Here is a 15878-nt window from a genome sequence, read left to right as displayed (position 1 = left end):
AAGAGAACCTTCTGGGTAAACACAAATTAGGAGAGTGCGCTTCACTGGTGCAGGAGGCTGCAGCTCCCTGCAGGGGGCAGCCCAGGCCCAAACTGGGGGATGAGGAGCAAGAGCACTGGGTATGAGTGTGAGTAGGGTGGGAAGCCAACAGGAACCCATCCTGTGACTCCGGGCCAGGCAGTGCTCCTGTGGTCCTGGGTCCAGGCACCCGGTCCTAGGGCAAGGTCAGTAAGAGTCAGGCACCAGTAGGGAAAGGAGCTGCTATCCCCTGGCCTCTGACAGCCCTCCCCAGCAGGTGCAGCCACAAGAAAGTCCCTCCTTCACCATCCCAGTCCCAGGAGTCCCAGATCCCCCTGGAAGCTACACTGCCCATGAGGGTGAAGAGAAGCTACCTGGCCCAGGAGGGGGGGCTGTGGCTGACCCCCCCCCGGACTTCCCCAGAGCACTAAGGGAAGACCCCGAAACCTCCAAGTGAACCAGGCTGGGCTGGAAGAGGAAATGGACCCCTGACAGCACCCAGGCGGCGCTCCCACAGCACCTAGAAGTCTCTTTACAGTGGCCCAGACTCCTCTCCAAAAAGCAGGAGCTGGGTGCCAGCCTGTTGCCCCTCGAAGGTGGATCCGGCCAGAGCACAGTCGAGGCCCAGAGGAACTAGAAGAAGCCTTGGCACGGAGAGCAGCCACAGGCTCCATCTGAATGGTCGCTGGGGTGAGGCATGACAGGTGGGCCACTGGGAGGCTGAGATGCGCTCAACTGTCTGCGCTCCCTCTGGGACACTGACTCTGCGGCGGCGGGAATCCGGGCTTGAGCTCAGTACCACCACACAGCACTTGGGAAAATCCCCGCCTCCCCCTTAGACTTCGGTCCCCTCCCGACTGTAGACGAAGTGGCCCGCGCGGAAGCCCGTGGCCGCTGTCTGACGGCTGGTGCTGAAGCCGGGTGCGGGGCCTGGGGCCTGCGGCCCGCGGGCGGCGACCGACGTCGGTCTCCCGAAAGGAAAGTCTCCCGCCAGGCCCGCGGGGAAGGTACCGAGGCCGCCAGCCAGGGCCCCCATGGCGGAGGCGAAACTGGAGAAGCAGACGGCAGCGTCGGGCGCGGGCGGGGACGGCGGGGCCTGCAGGTCCGGGGAGGCCGCGCGGAGGGGCTCCAGCTCCGGTGCCTCCGCTCCTCCCGGGCTCCCGGCTCGCGAGGGAGCAGCGGCGCTCACCGCTCCTCTCCGCCTCCTCTTCCGTCGGAAGTTCCCGTTGTCGAACATCTTCTCGCAGTTTGGGTCCAGGGTCCAGTAATTGCCTTTACCTGGGCAGGAAGAGAGGGCTCAGTTCAGAAAATCTGAGGTTTGGCCGACCATGGTGGGAACGAGAGGAACGCAGGTCGACTTCAAGATTTCCCCACCAGTCCCACGAGTCCTCACCCCCACCCTGAACCTGGAGCTTTGTACTCAAAGGGCCTCCACAGCTAGAGTGGGAAGAATGTGGACATCCCAGAAAGGCCGGGGAAGGGCGACAACCAAGAATACCGAGCCCCTCGAAGTCCAAGGCCAGGGAGAAAGTTAGGGGGTGCACGGCCCCCTGGACTGTGGCAGTCCCTCTGCGGATGGAGCAGGACGGACCAGCCTTGGCCTCTGTGTTGTCTCCCGCGCTTCAGGAAGTGGCCTCTCACTGGCTTTACCAGTTCTTGGCTAGGCACTGTCCTCCCTGTTTTACAGCAAAAGACACTGAAGCTCAGAGAAGGAACCCCAAAGTCGCCCAGTTGACCAACTCTCCTGGTTCTTCCTCCGCAGGAGCGCACATTTGGAGACTCAGAGAGCCCCAGACTTGAAGTCAGAGTCTGCGGGTCCCGGGGTCTTCTTTGGCCCCGGCCGCTGCCAAGCTCGTCTCTCCTCCTCCCTCTCCTCCCGCCTCAGTACCCCTAGCTGTGCAGTGCCTGAGGGACTGGGTTGTCCCAGTCCGCCCAGTCCTAGAGAGCCAGCTGCCAGGCTGCGGGCATAAGCGGAGCCCTGGACGGGGCAGCCGCGCGCGCCCTTTTCACCTGGGTCGTCCTCCTCGCGGGGCACCTTCTTGAAGCAGTCATTGAGCGACAGGTTGTGGCGGATGGAGTTCTGCCAGCCGGCTTTACTGCGCTTGTAGAAGGGGAAGTTGCCGGCCACGTACTGGTAGATCTGGCTGAGCGTCAGCTTCCGCAGCGGCGCGCTCTGGATGGCCATGGCGATGAGCGCCGAGTACGAGTAGGGCGGCCGCACCAGCCGCAGCAGCTCCTGCTGGCCCGAGAGGCTCAGCCACGCCAGGTCGGCGCCCGCCAGGCTGCCCGGGGCGCCGAGGAGGGGGCCGGGGGCCGCGTAGCCCTGGGCCGTGTAGGGCGGCGCGGACCCGGGGCAGGGCGCGTAGGGCGCGGGGCTGAGAGTCGGCGCGTTCAGCCACAGGCGCTGGCCGGCGCCCGCGGCGCCCAGATCCCCGCGCCCGTAGCCCACCGGGTGCGCGGCTGCCCGGGCCTGGCTGTGCGGGGCCGGGCAGACACCCGAGCCGTCGCAGTACGAGGCCATGTTCGGTCGTTCCCGGGCCTGGCCGGGAGGCTGGGCGCCGAAGCTCATGGGCGCCCCATCAAGCGTGGCCGCCGGCAGCTCCCGGGTGCCGCCCGCCGGGCCCCGCCCTCCGCCCTTTAAAGGCCGTCGGAACCCTAGCCCCGGGTGAGTGTGGGTTACCAGCCCCCTCCCCCGACAGCGTTGTTAGAGTGCTGTCTGGGTCCCCGCCCCGAGGTCAGCTTTCCGCCCCGCCCTGGTCCGGACTAGATCCAGACACACAGCGCCGGTGACTCCCCCACTCTGTGCCGCCTGTGCCCCAGACCAGAATCCCCGGGGATCTCACCGATCCCGACCTCATCTGGCCTCTAGGGCCCCGAAGTACCGGGCTGTCATGGACCCTCGCGCAGGTGCCACGTCTCCCGCAGGCCCCCAGTCGAAGGCACGGCACCCATGTTCCCTCATGGGGGACCCTGCCCTTGCCGAATCTCTCATCACCCCGGGCTGCTGTGTGGTTGGGGCCACCGGCAGGCGAGCATAATTAGGGCCGCTGCGCTGGGCAAGGAGTCTCGATGACGCCCACGGATGTCGATGGGCTGAGGCCACCAGGAGAGGCACCTCGGTGAAGCACGCGAGTGCCCGATGCCAGGCCTGACTGGGACAAGACAGCGGCGCTGGAGTCCTACGGGGTCCCCGCGCGGTTAATGCGCTAAGGTGGACCAGACCCCTGAGAAAGCCGAGATGCTGGAAGCTCAGGACACCCCAGCTGTCCAAGGAAGCCTCTTTTTTCCCCAAACCCTGTCTGGCATGTTCCCGCAGTGACCTCCTACACGGAGTGCAGGGATTAGCAAAACCCTCCACTAGCTTTTGGAACTCCCAGAACACTGGGCTTCTGTGTGCGCCTGATTCCCTGCTCTGGAGCCATTTTCCCGGCTCGCACAAGTTCGCGGGTCTCCCTGCTGCGTCTCCCCCTACCTCCAGGTCCCCCTGGCTCCCCATGTCTCCCGGCTTCCGGCCACCCTAATCCCCACCAGCTCTACCGGGGCTCCCCGCATCCAGCGCCCAGACCCTGTGCGCCTGGCTCCCCAAGGCTAGGTGTCTGGGAAGAACGCCAGCCCCCAGGACTCCGGGTTCTTGCCACCTGCCGGCACACTCGGAGAAGTGAAAATTCTCTGGTGATCAAGGCAGTAGAACGGATCCATCACTCTGAAATGCTGCGCCTGCTGAAATAGAGCCAGTCTCATTGGAATTGGTTTCTGGCCCTGGGTCTGTGGACCCTCAAAGCAAATACATTTAAATTCATTTAACAAACCAAAGTTTCAACCCCACTGCCCGCCTCTTTCTCCACTTAAGGAGGAGGGCGGTGGACCTGGGCTAAGGATGGGATGGAGGGAAAGATTTGGACTTTGGATTTAAGGGTCCCAGCTTGTGTCAGCCGTTTACTGTCGGGATGGGCTTAGGCCTCTCAAATTGTAATTTCAAATTTTCTGTAAAACAACCGATTTGTGGAACAATTTAACAAAGAGTAGAAGGTAGAGTCCCTCCATTGCAACACAAGTTTCCCCTTAAAAGTAACTGCCTTTAAGAAGTAGGGGGTGGGGGCGCCTGGGTGGCTCAGTGGGTTAAAGCCTCTGCTTTTGGCTTGGGTCATGATCCCAGGGTCCTGGGATCAAGCCCCGCATAGGGCTCTCTGCTCCGCAGGGAGCCTGCTTCCTCCTCTCTCTCTGTCTGCCTCTCTGCCTAGCTGTGATTTCTCTCTGTCAAATAAATAAAATATTAAAACAAAAACAAAAAGACAAACAAAAAGAAAACTACTTAAAAAAAATAAAGAAGTACGGGGTGATCTCAAGGTGACTCTGGGTGTTCCAGACTTCTAGAGGTAGAAGCCAGACCCTCAGCTGGTCTGTACACACCTGTCCTCTCCCGCTCCCCCAGAGATTTCTTATTGTTGTCAGAGGAATACAGGTAGTGAGGGTCTCAGGTACCTTCCAGAAGCTCCCCAGGCTCATTGCTGCAGGGACAGCTTCGGGGCGGAGGGATGGGTGTTCTCAGTGTGGAAAACACTACCTGCTTCCTCTTGCTCCCATCACAAACAGCAGCCAGACCCATCTGCCCACTGAGCGATTCTCAGTGCTTCCTCACAATTTTAAACACTTGCACTCTCTGTAGGTGCGACAAGCTTTTTGGTAACAGCATCTTTAAAGAAAACGTCTTCCCATCCATGAATATGGTTGCGAGCATGACTCAGATGTGTTCCTGATGAAGCAAACTGTCCTGGCTCATGTCCACTGCCTCTTCCCCTACGTAACAATACTTAGTTTGGTGAGAGTCTAAGCAGGTTTCCACATGGACATTTTGAAAAGACTGCTGGTTAGGAGGCAGCGTTCCAGAAACCAGGCTTTGCAAGGCTGGGACAGTGCAGAAGCCACCCAGCTTGGTCTTGACCCGAACCATAGGAGTCATGGAGAAAAAAGCATCAGACTCCGAAGCACAGCCCTGTGGGTGGGGCGGGGGGGGGGGGGGTGGTTCCCAGCACAGCCTGCATCCATGGGACCTATAACCCTTCTTCCCTTTGTTCTAGCAGTAGGTGTGGGTGTGGAATTTCTGCAGAGTCCAGAAGCTTCTGCTCCTCCCTGGGGAGGGGTGTAGGGAGGGGGTTAGATTGCCCAAGACACTGAGTGTAGGAGACACTGGTCTTGGTGAAGTAACACTGTGATTAAGGAGGAAGCATTAAGGTTATCACAGTGAACTGCGGTGACTGTGATAATAAAATCAGAGACACTGAATTTTAAAGAACATCTTGGCTCATCTGTTACGATGAAAAGGAATAAAAAAAGATGATCATTCTTTCCAAATCCCCTTTAATTTTAATAGACTTTCTTTCTGTTAATATTGTAATTCTTTAGCACTTGTGAATTTCAGGACTTCTAAGAAAATCAGATGAAGCTTCATGTAATTTCTCTCAATTTTGCTTTTATAAAAAGCATTACGTTCTGCGCAGGAAGGCCCATATTTTAATCATTGTTCCTGGCTTTCTGAGCCCAAGGTCCGTCTTCCCTCTCTACGGTAATAGACCGGACCCACAAAATGAGTATCTAGTGGACGGAGTACAGTTGTTTGCGGGAAGAAATGCTTTAACATTTGAGTCAGAGTTGGATGGAACTCTGATGAGAATTTTTCGAAAAGGGGGAAAAAAACCCAAAAACCTCATGGGGATGAAATAACGTGGAAAAAGACTCCATCTTCAGAGTACTGGGCTCCCCCTGCGCCCTCAGCCCTTCCCAGGTTCCCAACAGAACCCCGCCCCTTCCTCAAACCCTTGCCCCCGCCTTTATTCTCAAAAATGACCCCACTGCCTGCTTTGAGGATGAGTCTCCCCAACTTTTTCCACCAAACTTCTGAGCTTCCCTACAGCTGCACCCACACCTTGTTTTCCTTCCTTCTGGTCATCACGGGAAAGGAGTCCCTCTTTGTCACACCGGTCTCTGTGTGAGGGAGGTAGGACTGGGACCAGGTGGGGCACAAGGGCCATCCAATGTGCACCATTTAAGGAGGCACCACCCCCCCACCCCCGCCGGCAGGGCCCTGAGTGAGAGGTGCAGTGTTCCCAGTTCTTATGTCCACGCTTCTCCCAGGGTCCGCCTTCTGTGCCTCCCCCTACCCCGCCGCCCAGCTGCATTACAGATCTTGGTGTCTCCACCCGGGGTCCTTCTCCAGATGCTGCTCCCTCTCTTTGCTTCTCTCCTGCCTCTGCTGGCGCTTGCTCTGTCCTCCCCTCTGGAAAACACAGTCAACCCAAAGAGACAGCTGCTCAGGCATGTCTCTGTTGTCCTCTGTCTCCAGGACATCACTGGATAGTGATGACTCTCTCTCCTCCTTGCCTGACCCTCAGCAGCCCTTGATGCCTTCCAGATCTACACCCCTTCCTTTCCCTGCTTTTCAGCTCTGTTCTCTGATTTATCTCCCCTTTCCTGGGTTCTTCTCAAGCTCTAGGTTGGCCTGCCCCCCTCCTAGGGCTCTGTTTTAGGACCCCTTTCTCCATGCCCTGGGGGTTTAAGTACCAGCCAGTAACTCATGGTTTCTTAGACTCAGCATGATTGACACTGGGCTGGATAAGTCTTTGTCGCCCTGTGTCTTGTAGGATGATTAGCGGTGTCCCTGAGGTCTGGCTCCTAGATGCTGGCCGTACCCCTCTGGTGTGACAACTAAATGCCTCCTAAGCATTGCCAGCTGTTCCCTGTCAGGCCAAACCACTTCCAGTGGAGAACTCCTGAATTCCCTAAAGATTCTGTCATTTAGAATGTCATTTAGAGAAGAGATGTCCTCTTCTCTAACTCAACATGCCCCAACTGAATTCATCATCTTTCACGCAAGAATAATGACAGCAACCTCTAGCAGCTGAGAGTGGCCCCAGCCTGACAGCCATCAAGGAAGCAGGAACTCCAGTCCTCTAACCATCAGGAACTGAGTCCTGTCGGTAACAGCAATGACCTTAGAAGAGGGCAGGGCGCCAGAGACAGTAGCCAACACTTTGATTTAACCCTCAGCAGAATACCCAGCTATGCTTTCCAGACACCTGACCTATAGAATCATGAGCCAGTGAATGGGCATTGCTTTAAGCTGCTAAGGTATGGTAATTTGTCACACAGCAATAGCAGACTTAAAACAAAGGCAAACAGGACCATGTCATTCCAGTTCAGTGACCCCACTCTTCGCAGTGAGAAGGAGGTTCTTACGTCTCACTGAGTCTGGCCCTGCCCCTGTGCCCTTACTTCTCATTATCTCTTGTGTGGGACTCCAAAAAAGACACATCCACTGATTTCCAAGGCTGATTGGCAGGACCACCCAGGGTGGAAATGTCTACCTAACTTTTTAAAAACATTTGAAATTGGAGAGAACTCAAGATTTTGGTCCTTGAATGGATCATTTACAGCATCCACAAAAACTGTCCTTGACTTTTGCAGTTCTCGCCTTCCAAAGAAGGTCCCAAGTTCTAGAATGATATATGGATTTCCAGTTTCTCACTCTAGAAAAGGTCGGGCCAGGGGCCACGGTGGCCAAGAGCTCTGGCGGCACTGAACCCAACCTTGGCCTCACGCCGCAGACCTTAGGTCAGTGATTCCACTGACTTCCATGTTCTCCCCACCTGTGAGGTGCTGTGACATGTTAGGTCTCTCGATTAATACCAGAACTGAAATTTGCTTCAAACTCTTGTCACTGAGAAAAGAGACTAGAACATCATCAGGGTTCTGCAGATGCCAAAACATTTCTTGGAGAACCTAGAGGGTGAGAGATTACCTACAGATACACCTGGATCCAGATGTGGGCTCTAGTCCCAAACACACCTGATAGCCTCCTCCAAGCCTCAGTTTCTCCGTCTGCAAAATGGAACCAATCATGCCCATCTCATAGTTATTATGAAGACTACCTGAGTTGATGCATGTAGAATATGCATGAGTGAGTGATTACTATCGAACCTCTGTTGGCATCTCTCTCTCAATTAATCAATCACCCACTGGTCAACAGAATGAATCTTACATGTGGCATTCATCTCCCACTATAAGTTAAACATACTCACATCTGTGAGTATATATCTTTCTATTCTTGACAGATAACTGAGGAAAGTCTTTATTTATGAGATTTTTTTCTCTTCCTTTTTCCTTTTATTAAGGAAAAACCTGACCATACTTAAATATAATATTTAAATAGATGACATCTCGCTGATGTTTTAACTCTTAAATTTTGTATATTTTAACTCTCATTCTCACCAAGATCACATGTTGAGTTCCAGTCTGTAAGTTCTGGCTGCATTTGCTTCATCTCTGTGCACATGGGTATTTGGTCGTTGAAGCCTTTAAGTATAAATTATAAACCTTTTGATTCTCTGCTCTTAAACATGTCAGCATCCATCTTTTAAAAAAAAGACATCGTCTTATACACCATCTTATTTTTTTTCTTTTTTTTTTCATTTTATTTATTTTTTCAGTGTAACAGTATTCATTCTTTTTGCACAACACCCAGTGCTCCATGCAAAACGTGCCCTCCCCATTACCCACCACCTGTTCCCCCAACCTCCCACCCCTGACCCTTCAAAACCCTCAGGTTGCCCCAACCTCCCACCCCTGACCCTTCAAAACCCTCAGGTTGTTTTTCAGAGTCCATAGTCTCTTATGGTTCGCCTCCCCTCCCCAATGTCCATAGCCCGCTCCCCCTCTCCCAATCCCACCTCCCCCCAGTTTCTTTTGTGAGATTAAGAGTCATTTATGGTTTGTCTCCCTCCCAATCCCATCTTGTTTCATTTACTCTTCTCCTATCCCCCTACCCCCCCCATGTTGCTTCTCCATGTCCTCATATCAGGGAGATCATATGATAGTTGTCTTTCTCCGATTGACTTATTTCACTAAGCATGATACGCTCTAGTTCCATCCACGTCGTCGCAAATGGCATGATTTCATTTCTTTTGATGGCTGCATAGTATTCCATTGTATACACCATCTTATAATCACAAGTAACAAATTGGTAGTAATTTTATAATGTTATCTAATATAAACCTCATATCAAAATTTCTCCAATTTTTCCCAAGTAACTTTTTAGCCTTTTTCTTTCCAAATCAGAATCCAATGTACCTATGAGAGCTCTCCTGTATTGGTCATGTCCCTTCAGTTTCTTTTATTCTAGAACATTCCTTACCTTCTGCCCCCTGCCCCAAAGTTTTTATTTAAGGTCCTGACTTGTGGGAGGTTCCACAATCTGGATTTGTCTGATTGTCTCCTCTGGCACTGGTAACCTTGTTAATGTATCTCCTGCACTTCTTTTACGCTGGAAGCTAGGTTTCAAGATTGATATGGATTCTGGTTAAGTTGTTTTACCCCATCGTATTGGCAGGCACACGACGCCAGGTTGGTCCCCTCACTGAGTGTGGTCATTTGGGTTAAGGGAATGAGAGCTAGATCTCTCCATTGTAAAGGCAATTAGGAACTAATCTGTGGTACGACGCTTGAATACGATTAAAAAAAGAAAAACACCCACGCAGCAATTGTGCTAATAGGTATCTATCCAAAGGATACAAGCATAGTGATTCAAAGGGGCACTTGTACGCCGATAGTCATAGTAGCAATGTCCACTATAGCCCAAATATGGACAGAGTCCAGATGGCTGTTGACTGATGAATGGATAAAGAAGATGTGGTGTGTATATACATGGGAATATCACTCAGCCATCAAAAAGAATGAAATCTTGCCATTTGCAGTGATGTGGATGGAACTGGGGGTATTATGCTAAATGAAATAAGTCAGAGAAAGACAATACCTTTTGATTTCACTCATATGTGACATTTAAAAAACAAAACAGAGGAACACAGGGGAAGGGAAGGAAAAATAAAATAAGATAAAAACAGAGAGAGAGACAGACCATAAGAGACTCATAACTATGGGAAATAAACTGAGGGTTGCTGGAGGGTAGGTGGATGGGAGGGGATAATTGGGTGAGGAATATTAAGAAGGGCACGTGACGTAATGAGGTCTGGCTCTTACAGGCGACTGATGAGCCACTAAATTCTACCCCTGAAACGAATAATGCAGTATATGTTAACTAAATTGAGTTTAAGTAAAAAATTAAAAACAAAAACAAAAATCCATTTCCCCAAGTAAAAGGATTTTCTGTTGGTGGTGTCTGCCTGAATCAGTCTACTGAGGGTTGCAACCTGGAAATTTCCTAATTCCATCACTCCATTAACATTCATTTATAACTGCCATCTTTCTGTAAAATAGAGCTTTCTGTCATCAGTTGAACTGTAATTCCTATTAAAAAGACAACTCCCCCCCATGATTCTTTCCCCTTATTGATCCATTTTAAGAGTAAGGTGTTGGTAAAACAGCCATCCTCATTGGAAACAATAAATTTAATAAGAGAAGTTTTTTTTTTAATATCACTATGGAGTCAGGAATTTTTCATGTACTTACTGTTTTAATAAATTCTCATTATTTTTGTGATGTCTTACCTTGCACATCTCCTGGCACAAAACATGTCTGTCTGTGTAGTTAGGGAGTAAACAACGGTGCTTTTTTTTTTGTCTTCACTAGTCTGGATTTTTTTCCTAATAACTTTTTTTTAAATAATGAGTGTGCCTTGTCTTCATTGTCACCAATAAACAGAACACAAACTCCAGGAAGCTGAGTTAAGACACTGAAGTCACCCTCTTCTTTTTTTTATTATTATTATTATTTTTTTATTTTCAGTGTAACAGTACTCATTGTTTTTGCACCACACCCAGTGCTCCATGCAATACGTGCCCTCCCTATTATCCACCACCTGGTTCCTCAATCTCCCACCACCTCCCCACCCCCCCCCCCCCCGCCCCTTCAAAATCCTCTGGTTGTTTTTCAGAGTCCATAGTCTCTCATGGTTCATCTCCCCTTCCAGTTTCCCTCAACTCCCTTCTCCTCTCCATCTCCCCATGTCCTCCGTGTTCTTTGTTATGCTCCACAAATAAGTGAGACCATATGATTCTTGACTCTCTCTGCTTGAAGTCACCCTCTTCATAACCACATGGTGGCTTTGCGTGTTGATCATCCCTCTTGGGAGTGTCTCCGTCCCTAATTATGTGACTGTAATGCCATCTAGTGGGAGGTTAGAGTCTATTTCCTCAAGCCGACCTGTTTGATGAGAAAAATCCCACGTGTGTCACATACCAGGTAGCTTCAGTTCTATTACTTCCAAGGAACTTAAGCTTAAGTAGTGAAACTTAAGTAGCGAAACAGATAAGAGAAAAATAATATTCATAATTTTTTGAGGATATAATCTTTCTTCAAGAAAGATACTGTGCAAAGTGGACAAGTTGTTCTAATTGTAAAGTTTTCTTTTACATGTAAATTTTTTAGAAATCAACTCATTTGACCTTTTTTTTTATTAGTTTCAGAGGTAGAACTTAATGGTACATCAGTTGCCTATAACACCCAATGCTCAGTCCATCTCCTCTCCTCCTCAGTCCCCTCAGGGTCCCTCCCTGCCCTTCACCCAGATGCCCCATCCCCCTACCTCCCCTCCAGCAACCCTCAGTTTATTTCCTTAGAGTCCAGCCTTTCTTATGGTTTGACTCCCTTTCAATTTTCGTCTTATGTTTCCTTCCTTGTATTTTTAAAATTTGAATTAAAAATTGTAATGCCAATTTTCATGATAATTCTATTGAATTTTTTTTAACAAAATGCTATTAAATACACAGGACTTTGTAATAGGTGTAGAAATTTTATTTCAGAGAAGGATCTGCTGAAGTTAAACACCGTGAATATCCCCTTGATTTAGAAAGAAAAGAAGAAGAAGAAGAATGTATTTGAAATGAATTTAAAGTTTCACTGATTATTCGACAAAGTGCACCCCGTTCCGGGTTGGAGGCAGGAAGTGTTTGGAGGCCAGTAGACCGAGTTCCCACCCATGACAGGTGACCTCAGCTGGGCAGAGCCTCCACCCAAGCTTCGCATGTGAATGACCAGGTCTGTAAAAGCGAGACCTGCTTTTTACAGCTCTTAACTCGCCAACTGTAAATCCCATTTTTGTTAGGAAATGTGTACGGTAACATGCATGTAATAGACCAGGACAGAGGTTAGGATGCTCTTGACCCCTTGCTTGCTGCTGCCCAGATGCGATTCTGGCTACATCCTATAATGACAAAACTTCCAAAATCATTTTATTTTTCAATTTCTTATCATTTGTTTTCCTCAAGTTTAACTGATGTCCCCTGATTCCTGAGCGCTTTGGTTCAGTCTTGAATTGGGCCAGCACAGGCAGGCAGACAGAAGGGGTCGGGCTCCTGGCTCCTCCTCACCAGGGAAGCAGGTGGAGATGATATGGAACACGCAGGGGATGGGCAGCCTATCTCCAGCCGTGTCTGGTCTGCGTAGGTAGGTGCCACAGAGAGAAGGTTGCTGCCGCTCCAGAAATGGAAAAGGTGGTTTTCCAAATCTTGCTATGGCCCAGACTGCCTCTAACTGTTCTGTCCTGACACAGAGCATGAGCCAGGAATGCTCATGCCAGCAGCCAGATGGCCACAGGAGCCCACACCTTGCCTAAGTGGCAAGGAAATTAGCACTTAGGAGCATGGACCCTGGAGGAAGGCAGTCCTGGCTTACAATCCACTTCTTTGCTCTGTCCCTTTGCCTAAGTCAGCAAACCTCTCTGAGTCTCATTATCCCAGTGGATAACCTATGTAGTAATAGGATCTGCTTCACTGGGTCATGGAGGGTAAGTGAGGTAATGCATGCAAAACGCCTGTTTATTGCTCAATACGTCATTATTAAAGAGTAACCGTTATAAATATCAAAATAAGTGTATATTAGCATATCAATAATGTAGCAATCACATTTTATGTTTTATCATATATGTTGTTACATGTTATAGGACACAATTATTATATTAATATTTTATATAACATAAAATATATATTACTTATATATTTAATAATATATTAAATAAGATTAAAATAGTGAATTAAAAGTTCAATATATGGTTTAATACTAACCTGTTAAATTTTATGTATTGGTTTACTTATTTACTTAATTGGTTTTCTGGGAAAGCTGGCCGAAGGAAATGATGTTCCTATTTCTACATGATGATTGCCTCTAAATTGGTTCTTAGCTTTTGCCAACCCCACATGTCAGTTAGATGAGTCTGACTTCTTCCTCTTGCTGCGTTTTCCAGGGATCTTTCAGGGGTCACCCCCCTTGGAGTTTGTTTGTTTATAATATTTTTTAAAAAATTTTGGATTGTGGACAGCACTGAACACGGGCACATCTATTAAAACGGTCTGGTCCTTTGACCCACAAAGCCTACAGATTCCAGAACGCCTATGAGGAGAAAACTTGTCTTAAGGAAATTAAGATACTGCTTGGTCTTTTCTACTATTCTCAAGTAAACTCTGTTTTCTAACTACATAGTTGAATGGAGAACAGAAGCCTACCAGATCCTAAGTGTGTCTTATTAAAGATCTAGGTCTGTTTCTAATGTATCTATGAATTATAATAAAGATGACTGCATGTTAAAAAAACTTTTGGATTTCTGCAATTTTGTCAATTTTGTATGTTTGGGGGATGCTGTCTGGAGCAGATCAGGATCCTCAGGTCAGGGGCGCCTGGGTGGCTCAGTGGATTAAGCCGCTGCCTTCGGCTCAGGTCATGATCTCAGGATCCTGGGATCGAACCCCGCATCGGGCTCTCTGCTCCGCAGGGAGTCTGCTTCCTCCTCTCTCTCTGCCTGCCTCTCTGCCTACTTGTGATCTCTCTCTCTCTGTCAAATAAATAAATAAATAATCTAAAAAAAAAGAAAAAAAGGATCCTCAGGTCACACCCTCCGATCTCCATGGACTTCACCTGAAGGTTCCCTTTGTGCCCACATTGGCTCAAGCATTGTCTATGATGGTCTGAAATTGATGGAAAGGGCACTGCGTTCAAAGGAAATGAACCCTTTGCCATGCCAGGCACTGTCTTCTTCCCAGCCGATGGCTAAGCATTTGCTCAGTTTCTGTCAGATTCTCCCAGGGCCTGATGGAAAAGAAGTAATTTTCTCAGCATTTGATGACTCTCCCCTGTGTCTTTAGTTACCTTTGAAAGCTACTCACGGAACAGCAGCTCTGCAGACATGGAGGAAACACCCAACATCTGTTTAGTTTGGTTACACATCTGTAGAGAATTGCATTAAGGAAAAATGAAACCCATCTAATTACAAGATGATAATTAGCTGTGGGTCTCTGCAGGCCCAGTGGAGCAGGGCACCAGTTCAAGGTTGGCCCGTGAACCTTGAGGCATCACTGGGTTGGTGGGCTCCATGCACCTCCGTAGTTTGCAAAGGATGGGTCGAGGAGTTGGGCCTCTTCGCCCGCCCAGCCTAGCTGCTTCTGTCTACTTCAGAGGCGTTTCTGAGGGAAGACCCTGGGCCAGGGAAGCAGACGGATCCCCAGCCCTACGCCCTGGACCTGCTCCTCAAACTTACCCAAACCTCAGATTGCTCTATCCATAAAACATGCCATACCGGGGGGCGTCTGGGTGGTTCAGTGGGTTAAAGCCTCTGCCTTCGGTGCAGGTCATGATTCCAGGATCCTGGGATCGAGCCCCGCATCGGGCTCTCTGCTCCACAGGGAGCCTGCTTCCTCCTCTCTCTCTCTTTCTGCCTGCCTCTCTGCCTACTTGTCATCTCTGTCTGTCAAATAAAAAAAAAAAATGCCTACCTCAGATAGGTTTTACGAGGGATTAAAAAAAAATGTTGTAGAAGTATTTGCAATGTGCTATGCAAGATTACAGTGGGTATTTTTTTTCTCTGCAGAAAATACTTTGTTGAGAACCAAATAGATACACTTTTTAAGAAGAAGTTATGCTCAATGAAGACTTTACAAACCAGAAATATCTTCTTACCACTTATTTTTAAAAGAATTATTTTTAAAATGAATTCTAACCCGTTGGTCTGGTTCTCCTTACATATCAGTGTGGTTATAATGATTGGGGCTGGACTTAAGAATAACATGTATTGAACACAGTGCGGGATGTCGAGATATCGTCGGCTGCAGCTCCTCATGCTTCTGTCCTTCCAGACGTCTCTGTGCCCTTCTCTTCTGCTAGGATAGACGCCTTCAGAAGCAGCGCTCCCAGCGGACACAGGCTTCCCGTGGACTTCTGGCAACGCAAGCTTGTATCTGGCAGGTGCACACAGGAGCCGCTCTGTTCCAGGCGGTGCCTCCAGCCGAGACGCAGCCGTAGGTCAAGGGTGGGAATGGGAAACTATGGGAAGCCACCAGCTTTGGCAGGTGAGCTGATTTCATTCCACAGAGGTGACCGCCCACAGACGGTGGCTCCTGGAGTCCTGCTCAGGAGGGCAGAGATGGTGGACTGCGGGCTGAAGAGTATTGGCTCCAGCAGGAAGTGGCAGCTTTCTGTGTCCCTGTCATAATACCTTTATCCAATGGTTTCATCACCAGATTCCCTGCGTGAAATCTTTCCTGCTTGTAATACCCAAAGTAATGTCTGTTTTCTTAATTGGGAGCTGATACGCCGCAGGTGAATTTGGAGCTATTTATTGGATTATTGCGATCCTTTTAATGGTATGATTCAGAATCTGTGCTATCAGCAAAAAAATTATAACTTGTCATATCTACATATGCTTTGGATCATGCAAAACATCCTTACAGAGGTGGTGTCCTTTGAGATTTTCCCGGGATCCACGAGGTAGGAAAAGCAGATCACCGTTATGCGGGTGAGAGCACGGAAATCAGGCAGGGGTGGTTCAGGAAAGAATGACCGCAAATCTCCGGACTGAAGGTCGACTCCACCTGTCAGAGGCAGGTGTGCAAACACCCAGCACGGGTACAGAAATCGCTCTGGAG

General features: G+C 49.4%; 1 protein-coding gene across 1 annotated transcript; it reads right to left on the bottom strand.

Moving 5' to 3' along the window:
* Window positions 1–853: 853 nt before the first annotated feature.
* FOXI2 (forkhead box I2) lies at window positions 854–2539 on the bottom strand. The gene is made up of 2 exons (XM_046026438.1): window positions 2029–2539; window positions 854–1296 (listed from the first exon to the last, which is right to left on the bottom strand). Exons 1-2 carry the CDS (start codon window positions 2537–2539, stop codon window positions 854–856), a joined length of 954 nt encoding a protein of 317 aa, XP_045882394.1.
* Window positions 2540–15878: the final 13339 nt, after the last annotated feature.

The sequence above is a fragment of the Meles meles genome, chromosome 13 (genome assembly GCF_922984935.1).
Source record: "Meles meles chromosome 13, mMelMel3.1 paternal haplotype, whole genome shotgun sequence".
NCBI classification, from domain to species: Eukaryota; Metazoa; Chordata; class Mammalia; order Carnivora; family Mustelidae; genus Meles; species Meles meles.
Note: the sequence above shows the minus strand (reverse complement) of the source record. Positions and strands in the feature narration are given on the sequence as shown.